We start from the raw sequence: 11,129 nt of genomic DNA, 5'->3' as shown, positions 1-11,129 counted from the left end.
AGTACAAATTATTATTATAGGTAATTAAATGTTAACAGTTTTTGATCTAGTTCATATGACTTTTTACATTTATATCTAGAGCCTCTGGGCAGCTGTCAATCACTGCTTTTAAAACTCGTGAACTCTGATCAAACGGTCAAACTATGCAGCGCTGATTAAATATGAATCAAAACTCTGTTAGTGTAATGTGTATTTCTCACCTCAAATGTTTTCAGAAACATCTTTTAGTGTACTTTTTTAACTGTAAAATGAGAAAGTTTGTGACCCGGGCAGTGCTTGGTTTGGCTCGACTGTTTTCAACGTGGCAGTCGGGTCACAAACGCTCATTTTACTCGGCTCTGTTTGGTTGTTTCCCTTCAGGCATGGTGACATTTTGCTAATACCATTATGAGGACACAGAGGAAAACATGATTTTTTTTTCAGATTATCTGTCTACCGTCAGAATATAGTGACAGTTTCATAAGAATAACTTTTAACCACATTTGCTCACAGTTACCGACTGCAGCTTTAAAGCACGAGTTCTAAGGAACCCTAAATATCAGTTTTATTTGTGGATCAGTGATTGGGAAAGTGTTGTCATCATGTCCAGGTGATTTGTGGTGACCGCAAAAACATCTTACTCAACCTGTTGACCATCACGGTTGTCATGTGTGGCGTAAACTGAGATTGACAAATTTGAATAGGTTGAGTAAACTTTCCAAAACAATATGATCCTTTTTAAATTGGATGTAACCGCTGCTTTTTTTTCTGTTTTTGTTTCAGCCCAAATCATTGGGATGTCATTCATAAACAGCAGAGAATTGGTGTTAATAGTAAAACAACAGTGCAGTGTTGTGACTGTCTCACAGATCTTACAAGTACTATCACAGGACTCTACATCTGACTTGTTCTTGGCTCAGAAGTTGGTACAGTAATTAGGTTTGCAGGTCAGAGTCCTCCAGGTCCTGGTGTGTGGTGGGGGTGTCACAGTCCAGTTCCCGGGGCTGGACCGTCACTCATTGGGAGCTAAATTTGGTAGAGAGGTGATCGGGTTGCCAGTCTGTGTACACATGATACTGTCCTAGTTACTTGAGCGATGTCCCTTCTCACACTGTCGCACTCTCTCGACGAGTCCAGACACACTCAGCGATCCTCTTCTTCAGCAGTCAGAACCTGTACTCGGCTTCATCATCTGAAGTAAAGGACTTCTCTTCTTCAACAACCTCCTCTGGTTGGACTTCAGTGTCTCTTGACTGGACTGAATACCGTGGAGCTCCAGTTCCTGCCTGTTGCTTCTTCTGTCTCTCAACGCTACAGTGCTCGGCGGGAGGAAAGAGACTGCTGACCCGCCATGTTTCTCGCACTAGTGGTGACGCCGGAGCTGAGGGAGTTCCTGGCCAGGGCGAGAGGAGGAGCAGTGCGCCTCATCAAGGTGCGCATCCAAGACGGTGAGTGACCCCAGGACGATGAGGCAGCCCTCAGCGGGATGTAATACACGTAAATCATTCATTATGTATCATAGTTAAAGTTCTTAAATGTTACTTAAAAACATCTTACACGATCTGTTGGGCAGCTGTCCAGAGATGTATGGTCACATTACAAATCACTGTCATCTGGGAAAACAAGTTCTTTATGCAAGGATGAATTCTCTATGGCAGTGGTTCCCAAAATGTTTGGATTGTGACCCCTTAAAATGTCTACTAGTGACCACTGATCACACATTATAGTCTTTGTGTGGACACGAGTTGTGAACAGTTTAACAAACAGCAGGTTTTCCTTTTTAGACTGTTTAATTTGACAGATTTTTAGAGGTGAAAGTATTCAGTGTTCAGGAGTATTATATATGAATAGTTTTCTTTTCTTGGGACCCTTTGAGGGGTCCCAACCCCCAGGTTGGAGACCACTACTTTATAATATAATCTATACCTAAAACATGGCTGTAATGGCCTCCAGTGGCTCAAAATGTTTTCAGACCACAGTCACGTTTTCTCATGAGCTGCCAACTCTTTGTTCTTAACCTTTAGACCTTTGGTTTACAACCTGGGGGTCGAGACCCTCTTCAGGGGTCATGAGGTTAATCTAAGTGGTCACACGATGATAATCGGGGTAGGAAATATTAAAATAGGCCTACAAAATGATGTTTATTTTAAAGTATCTTTTCTAATCTTTGCTTCTTTTTTTTTTCTTGTGAAATACTTGCGTAATATTTAGTTTTGCTTCTTCAGCAAATCACTCCAATTTATCCCCAAAGTATTACCATTACATTTGAGTAACAGAGCTATCCGTTTTTGTGGAAAAATAAAGAACCGATGATCAGAAAGTTGTTTAACTCTTAGTATATTCTGTTTGCTGCACGATCCAAAAAGATTTTTAACCCGCTTCTCAAGTTGCGACTATATTTCCTCATGTATGTAGCTGGAAATGACATCTCTCCTTGCTTGTTTTGTGCGACACACAGAAAAACACATTATTTTGTATTAAAAAAATACAGAATAATACAATGTAACATCAGTATAGACTAATAACTGATTGTACAAGTTTTATAATTTTGTATGGTATTACATATATGTATGTATGGTATTTCCGACTACCATATTTGTTTGGGTTAAAAAGCGTTCTTATCCTGCAGCAAACCGAATATGTGTTCATCCGGGTAGCTAGAAGATAAATACCTTCAGAATGACAGCAAGTGTTGCTGGGTATCTATTTTTTCAGGCGCTTGGCTCTGTGACTCGAGTGTAATGGCAATATATGAGGCACAAATTGTGGCTTAATTGAAGAATAATTTTCAATTCTCAGATTGTTTTCCTGTGAGTAAGACTTGCGTCACAAGTAGACGTGGCTTCCTTCGTATTAAAGGGTCATAAACAAAAAACAAAGTTGCTCCAGACTTTATTGCGACAGCTGTGTGATAACAGTTTCCAGTGTGTCAGCTGATGTGAGAAGTGGTTCAGTGAGGCAATGGGTCTCTAGGTAGCAGATTATGGATGTGGACTGATATGTCGGTGAGGTGTCTATATCTTGTTTTGGTATCTGACGCTGTAATCTGATCCGTGACAGATGCATTCTGGGGGCTATCTTTGTGGACTGTGCCTCGTATCAAATATTTGCTCTCATATTTGAAGTACTGATGTCAACAGAGATGAGCTGCGGTGCTACAGAGACAGAGAGTGTCACTCAGGCCTGTTTTACTTCCTTACTGAAGCACTGATCGTGATCTTTTTCCGGGCGTCACTCGGCTATTTTGAGCGACATGTGACGTGACATGGTCGCTCGCTGCTGCTGCTGCCCGGTGACACTCCTGTTCGCTCCAATGTCAAAAGAGAAACAAGATCATTCTGGTGGATTTCATCACCGCTGGCTGTGGTTTCCTCTGTCATCAAACTGTCCCCTGATAGCTTATGATATTATTTCTTTGTTTTAAACTTGAAGGAAAAGAGATACTTAAAGTGAGGTTTCTACATACAGTCTAATACTAACATATAAAGACTAAGAGAGAATGGCTAATGGAAAGTATGTGTGTGCAGAGCAGGAATGTGTTCTGGCTCAGAATAGCAACAAGCCCCGAGAGACCGTCGGGAAATCCCCCTGCACCCCACAAGGACATCAGGCTTTAGCTGTGTTTTTGTGATTTCCAGGCTGTTGTGATTACGTTGTTCGGTTTTGTCAACTCCACTGAGAGATTTAAAATCATCCTGTCAAGTCAGTCAGAAATCAGTTAGAGGTTAGTCTTTGCCGTCTTTCACCATGGCATGTGGAGCAACAACATGAGACCTCAGACCGTCTTTATTAGTTTACACATGAGGTGGTGACCCATGAGACCGTGTTGGTGGTTGACAATAGAGCTGAAATAGTTAGTCAATCAGTTAGTCGGTGAAAAAATATTTTCATAATCCACCAAAAATTCCAAACTTTTTCAGGTTTTAGCTTCTCAAAGGTGAAGATTTGCTGCTTTTCTTAAATTGAATGCTGCAAATTTGGACTGTTGGTCGGACAAAACAAAAATATTTGAAGGTGTCACTTTTCATCATTTTCACTACTTTCTTATACTTTCTTGACCGAGTCATTAATCTATTAATGGAGAAGATAATTGTCAGTTTAATCAATAATGAAAATAATTGTTAGTTGCATCTCTAGTCGACCAAAATACGACACACTTTATTTGGATTGTATGCCTACAAATAGTTTATCAACCTGTAGAGCATATGTTGAGTGAGTATTTCAAGTTCAACTAAATTATTCTGAGAATATGCAGTTATGAATTGTCACATTTACTCTATAGATAATCTGTTGAATGTTGAATCTCAATCAACTATCAACTATTTTTAGGCAGACTATCCAAATAAATTATTACCCTGTTTGCTTCTCTCTTTTTTTTGACAATGTGGACCAGGTTGGAAGTTTGTATTTGTGTTTGAATGCCGCGACATAAATATATACTAAAGTTGTTTATACTGTGCTTAGAAATATAAATACTGTACTTAAAATGTGGAGACTCAGTAGAGATCATGACTCAAATGACTACCTGAAAGTGTCATGTGCACGTTCAAGTATCATACACATTCCTCTATAATGTAAAACGTCATTGTACTTCAGTGAAAATATGGAGCTCATTCGAGTTTAAAAAAGTAAAAGAAAACGATAAAAGTAAAGCTAAAATCTAAGAATAAAATAATAGTAACAATTTTGAATAAAAATAACATTTAAAAGTTTGCCTGATGTCACATTTTTAACATCAAATAGGTTGTGCAGTACTCCTCCTACATGCAAATCAATATTGTCTGTGACTGTAGACTATGCCTGTTGTCTAACTTGTACTATATGTGTCAATGTGATCTGCAAAGGCCATGCTACATATATAGGGGTGGGTGAGGTATGTGATGAGTAGTGGTCTGATTTTCAGAGCAGCTGGTGCTCGGGGCCTTCAGAGAGCCGGAGAAGAACTGGGAACAGGATTATGATCACTTCATGCTTCCTCTCCTGGACGACCAGGAGCCCTGCTACATCCTATACCGCCTCGACTCCCAGAATGCACAGGGCTACGAGTGGATCTTCATATCGTGGTCTCCCGACCAGTCTCCGGTATGTTGTACCACATACTCTTCGTTAGTTACCACATACTGGAGGATTTGTTTTGGAAGAACCAAAGAATCCTGCACACTGTCCATCGCTTGTACTCACTTTATTAATGACGTGTTGGTCCTCAGACAACATTCATACAGGCAAACAGCATCACTAACACATGTGAATAAACGTAGCCCAGGGAGAAACCACCGAACTGCTCCAGCAGCACCTCCCAGGAACCATACTAATGAAGGTCAATGAGTCTAATTGTAAACACAACCCTACTGGGATCTTCCTGTTGTAAGCAGTAATAGTATGTTAATCGTACAGTAGGAAATATAAATGTCAAAGTATGGATATGTATCCTACAGTAGAATATTATGAGAACATTGTATTTGGCATTGGTTTATTTGTTTATTTAACATGGGCCATATTTAATAATATTATGAAAGTAGTTACTATAAAGGTAGGTTAATATTGTCTAAAAATCTGGGTGTGAATCATACGAGTACATAATAATCACAATAGTCAAAAAGTTAAAAGTCTAAATTATAGGAGTAGGTTAGATGTTAAATGAGTATAAGGACCACATCCACAATCTCATAAGAAGAAACCTGATTCACACGCCAAGACTGCTGGTTCCTACAATTCCCATAATGCAACTCAGTAGCATCTTTCATAAGACGCCATCTGCACCGGTGAGTGCCTGCGTCTTTCAAGCCCGACACCCCCAATTTGTAACACAGCTTTCAAATACTTGTAGCACCATCTAAGATGACTCTGATGACACCATCAGGGTTACGGGATAAAGGCGGTGGTGTGCCCCTTTAAAACCAGTCTTGTGTGTAGCTCAGTGACCATAACCGATTAAACTTATCGGTTCGGTTTTCAGGGTGTTTACAAGTGGTGGAATGTAACTAAGTACGTTTTTTTTTTTCAATATCATATTTATTGTTTTTTGTTCATGAGAAACAACAGAACAAACATTCACAAACGTCCCCAACAATAACATTCTCGGTACAAAGAAACTTAACAAACCTAATATTAATATAAAAGAAGCCAGTATAGATACAGGAAAAACACATTATATACAAAAAATAGTTAAATAAGTAAAAAGAATATACACAAGTAAAAAAATCAAATTAAAAACAATAAAATTAAACAAAATCTATTTATATATACCTATATATACTGTATACATATATACATACATACACATATACACACATGCAAAAACACATATACATATAATCAATTAAAAAAAATCTAACTAAGTACATTTACTCAGGTGCTGAACTTTAAGGTACGGTAACACTTCATTTTACAGGTCTGCAAATTTCATGGTAATTAGGTGATAATTTGGCAGTAATTTCAAAGAAATTTCAAACAGGTTACTTGCTAATTATCACCTAATTACCATGAAATTTGCGGACCTGTAAAATGAAGTGTTACCTAAGATACTTGTACTTCAGTACTTTACTTTATACTTCTACAGAAGATTTCGATTATAGGTCAAAATATAAATCAAATAGCCTACAAATTATGGTGTATTATCATAGATCAAGCTACACGGCAGTATATGAAGTTGAAATTAGTCCCACATTTACCAACTGCAACATTAAAGTGCTGTACACATGAATGCATCACTAGCTATAATTCAGTAATGGAAATGGAAATGGGACATTCTGCTTAATGAGTACTTTTACTTCTGGTACTTAAAGTATATTTTGATGTTAATACTTCACATTACTTCAGTAAAAGAGATGAATACTTCTTCTATAAGTAATGTAGCAACTCCGCCTGACAGCAGCATTATATACAAACAGTACATATATATTTATTTTCCCCTCTGTTGGCTGCAGGTTAAACAAAAGATGTTGTATGCTGCCACCCGTGCCACACTGAAGAAAGAGTTTGGCGGTGGCCATGTGAAGTATGAGGTGTTTGGCACAGCTGAGGTCAGAAATATTTAAATTCATTTGAATCTATTGTGTGACAGATTGTTGTGTTTTAGAGGTGTTTGTCCTGCGCTGCCTGTTAAAGGGCCTCTTGTTTTGCTTGCAACACTAGGAGGACATCTGTTTGCTGGGCTACCAGCGTCATGTGTCATCCTGCTCAGGTCCTGCCCCGCTGACGTTAGCCGAGCAGGAGCTCCAGAGGATCAAAATCACAGAGGTGAGAGGTCAACCTGCCCTCAGAAGTGTTGTCATCGTTGCTTGTGCCAACCAAGGTCGGCTTGTGTCTGTTATATAACGTCCTTTATTTGAAATGTAACTTTTTGTTGTGATTTCCTTTTCAGGGCCTGGTTAAACAGGTATGTTGATGCATTATTTACCGTATGTTTATATTGGATATGAATTCAGATTTAAGTTGAATTGGGAAAAATTTTATGAAAATGCATTTTGTACTACAGTATTGAAAATGTAAAGCTATATTATCCCATAAAACACTTTGTGGATCTTCCTTTTGAGGCTTGACTAGACAGTCAAGACAGTCAAGTGTTTGTACTTGCTGCCCTCTGCAGGTGAAGACAGAGATCAGCGTGGAGAGCAAGCACCAGACGCTTCAGGGCCTCGCTTTCCCCCTGCAGGAGACAGCCAAAAGAGCCCTGCAGCAACTGTCCCAAAAACGCATCAACTACATACAACTGGTGAGTTGATATAAGAGTATATAAGCTTACTCTCCAGTCTTAAAGAAAACACACCATCAGAAGCAGTTTGGTGTCAGTGTTGATATACTTCTTACTTTGATATACTGTGCATATTACTGTGTTCCAGAGGTTGGATGTAGTGAAGGAGATCATAGAGCTGGTCCACTCCAACCCGACAGAAACTCGTGAATTGCCCCGCAGAGTTCCCAAAGACACTCCCAGATACCACTTCTTCCTTTACAAACACTCCCACGAAGGAGACTACTTGGAATCTGTCGGTATGTCACTGACTCCCTGTACACTCATAATCCTCCTCTGTTCACACATCTGTACAAGATGTACAAGCTCGCACAAGGAGGTTTACATCCGTACACCTGGAGGCCAGATGCTGAGAGAGAGCAGCAGTAGTAGTAATGCATACCATATCATCTATATATTATTGGTTCCAAACCGGTTTGGCTACTTAAAATTAAGCAATAGTCAGAGGTGGAAGAAGTACGCAGATATCTTTTACTTAATTAAAATACCACAGTGCAAAAATACTCTGTTTCAAGTAAAACTCTTTCATTCTAAATCTTACTCAAGTAAAAATACAAAATTATTGGCATCAAAATAAACTTAAAGTACCAAAAGTAAATGCACTCATTATGCAGAATTTCAGAATAGTATTTTGTCACTAGATTATAATTGTTGATGCATTAATGTGTTCATCATTTTAATGTGGCAGCTGGTGAAGGTAGAGCTGGTTTTAATTACATCATATACTGCTGGGTACTTTAATCTATAATAATATGTCAACCTTTATTAGTTGATTTATATGTTGTATTAATAATCTGAATCAGCAAAGTAACTAAAGCTGTCAGATAAATGTAGTGGAGTAAAAAGTTCAATATTTCCATTTGAGATGTAGTGGAGTAGAAGTATAAAGTGGCAGAACATTTTAATTATCAAGGAAAGTATGAGTATATTCCACCACTGGCAATAGTTACTGGTGACTTTTCATCACAGTAAATGGCCTTGTTGTGTAGACGGTCTGTGAGCAGTTCAACCAAATATTGATTTTCCTTCTCTCATTGTTTTTATTTGTTTTGAGGAATTTGTATAGGTCTGAAGAGGCGAAAGTATTCAGTATTTCACAAGAAAAAAAACTAAATTTAGAAACAAGGAAGGAAAACACATTTTTATGTAACAGAAATATATTTTTTAATTATCTAATCACCGTCCAGATTAATCTTTTTTTCCCAGGTTTCAAATCACTGATCTACATCAACATAAAATTCTAATTCTTATAAATGGTCTTTTTCTCCTCCCCTGTCTGCAGTGTTCGTATACTCCATGCCAGGATACAGCTGTAGCATTAAGGAGCGGATGTTGTATTCCAGCTGCAAGAGTCGACTACTGGAGGACGTGGAGAAAGATTACCACTTGGAAGTTGCTAAAAAGGTGACGGATGGATAGAGGGATAGAAAACTACACAACACTGTTTCATACAGGGCTGTAGCTACCAGTCCTCTTTGTTTGTTTTGGGTATTTGAGAGGCTGATTTCTGTGTTTTTAGACTCTATATATTTACATTTGAGTACTTTTAGACCTACAGAGATAAGCAAATAGAGGACAACCAGTGTTTTCGTAGCCGTGCAGAGAGGCTTTGACATGTCGGAAGACAGAATTTACAGAAAATCTAACTGAGCTGTTAATATATAAAGTATAGGGCTGCAACTAACGATTATTTTCTCGATTAATCGATTAGTTGTTTGGTCTATAAAATGTCAGAAAATTGAGAAAAATGTCAATCAGTGTTTCCCAAAGCCCAAGACGACATCCTCAAATGACTTGTTTTGTCCACAACTCAAAAATATTCAGTTTACTGTCATAGAGGAGTAAAGAAACCAGAAAATATTCATGTTTAAGAAGCTGGAATCAGAAATTTTTTACTTTTTTTTTTCTTGGAAAATTAGTAGTTGGTGATTAATTTGATAGTTGACAAATAATCGATTAATTGATTAATCGTTGCAGCTCTAATAAAGAATGAAAAATCAAAATAATTGAATAAATATGGAGGGTTGCATGGGGGGAATCTGAACTCATGACCTGAACGTTTCTAAAATCCTGTTTGTTGTACGCGCAACCTCAAGCTTACTAACAAATGTTATTTATGTTCAGCCCTGTTTATATACATGGTCTATGGTTCAGCCTACATTCTGAGTACTACGTTTGCTTATTGTGCTTATTTCAATTTGTTGCATCTATGTCCAGTTGGAGATTGAAAATGGAGATGAACTGACGGAGGACTTTCTGTATGACGAGGTCCATCCCAAGCAGCACGCTCACAAACAGGCCTTCGCTAAGCCCCGCGGCCCAGCAGGGAAAAGGGGACACAAGCGCCTCATTAAGGGGACAGGAGAGACCAGACAGGACAGCTAGAGGCGGACATATGTCTCTCATATAGTCCAGTCTGCCGTTCCAGCCCCCACACATTTCCCCAGACCCACTAACACCTCGTCAGGCTCAGAGGAACGAGCATAGTGATGGATTTCCTCGGCTGTTTAAACACTTGTGTAATATAACTAATATGTTTTTGATGGAAAATATGCTGATAAATTATCTGCCTCTCCAACAGACAAATCAGGTCTTACATGCAAATAAATATAAGGACATTTATATATAACATATCTAAAAAACATAACACAAATCACTCATGTTTATTGATAACTTCCTCCATTAAAAAAAAAAAAAAAAAGAGTCAGGCTGAGATCCTGACAGATGGCCTTGTTATTGTGAAGATCATCTGTTTTTTTTCCATGCTTATAAAAATACATCTGCAGTTTACAATATAATAGACTTGTAATGAATTGTAAATGTTTAGTCAGACGTTTCAGTCCTCATGTCTGGCTTTCAATAAAAGTTTTGTATCAACACTGTTTGTAAAACACTATGAAAGGAAGTTCCAAATAAATTTTGTTTATACTGTGGTGTTATAAATATTCATGGTACAGATTTGCGTATTTTTATTAAGCGTGCATCGTTTCATGCATGTTAATACTTCCTGTCACATGTCTGTAAATATCCAACATGGTTTGGATTTGTTTGTGGCCTGTAATGTTGAAATAAACAAGGGATAATTAGATCGAGGTTTTAAATGAGACCAACATTCAGTACATCCAGACGACAAAAGCCTCTTGTCACGGCAGTGCAGTTGCAGTGTTTGAAAGACGCCACTGTGTTGATTTAACTGCATGAAAATCAATTCAGCAGGAGATCTGGCCAGTGCAGTGTCATCTGAGAGTACAGTACAAGTACATGTGCAGTCATGGCTACGTCATCAAACGACAAACCCTGACCAAAAATAAGTTTACTCAAGTTGGCTATTACTATAATTCTTTTAAACTTAAAATAAGAGAGTATACTTAAAATTTACTTTTTATGTACTTATTAG

General features: G+C 38.1%; 1 protein-coding gene across 1 annotated transcript; it reads left to right on the top strand.

The window, feature by feature from the left end:
• Nucleotides 1-1,035: 1,035 nt before the first annotated feature.
• Nucleotides 1,036-10,818, top strand: LOC119490836 (twinfilin-2). The gene is made up of 9 exons (XM_037774336.1): nucleotides 1,036-1,427; nucleotides 4,883-5,061; nucleotides 6,906-7,001; nucleotides 7,114-7,218; nucleotides 7,343-7,357; nucleotides 7,568-7,693; nucleotides 7,821-7,971; nucleotides 9,015-9,136; nucleotides 9,950-10,818. Exons 1-9 carry the CDS (start codon nucleotides 1,331-1,333, stop codon nucleotides 10,115-10,117), a joined length of 1,059 nt encoding a protein of 352 aa, XP_037630264.1. The 5' UTR covers nucleotides 1,036-1,330; the 3' UTR covers nucleotides 10,118-10,818.
• The last annotated feature ends 311 nt before the right edge of the window (nucleotides 10,819-11,129 follow it).

The sequence above is a fragment of the Sebastes umbrosus genome, chromosome 1, assembly GCF_015220745.1.
Source record: "Sebastes umbrosus isolate fSebUmb1 chromosome 1, fSebUmb1.pri, whole genome shotgun sequence".
In the NCBI taxonomy this organism is placed as follows: Eukaryota; Metazoa; Chordata; class Actinopteri; order Perciformes; family Sebastidae; genus Sebastes; species Sebastes umbrosus.
This window is presented reverse-complemented; position numbering and strand designations above follow the sequence as displayed.

What these genes read in the sequence shown, in the direction of transcription:
- LOC119490836 (XM_037774336.1), top strand. Translation starts at nt 1,331, where the DNA reads ATGTTTCTCGCACTAGTGGTGACGCCGGAGCTGAGGGAGTTCCTGGCC. An exon ending in GGTCTCCCGACCAGTCTCCG is followed by an intron (nt 5,062 to 6,905) that starts GTATGTTGTACC and finishes TGTTGGCTGCAG; the next exon opens with GTTAAACAAAAGATGTTGTA. An exon ending in GCATCAACTACATACAACTG is followed by an intron (nt 7,694 to 7,820) that starts GTGAGTTGATAT and finishes ACTGTGTTCCAG; the next exon opens with AGGTTGGATGTAGTGAAGGA.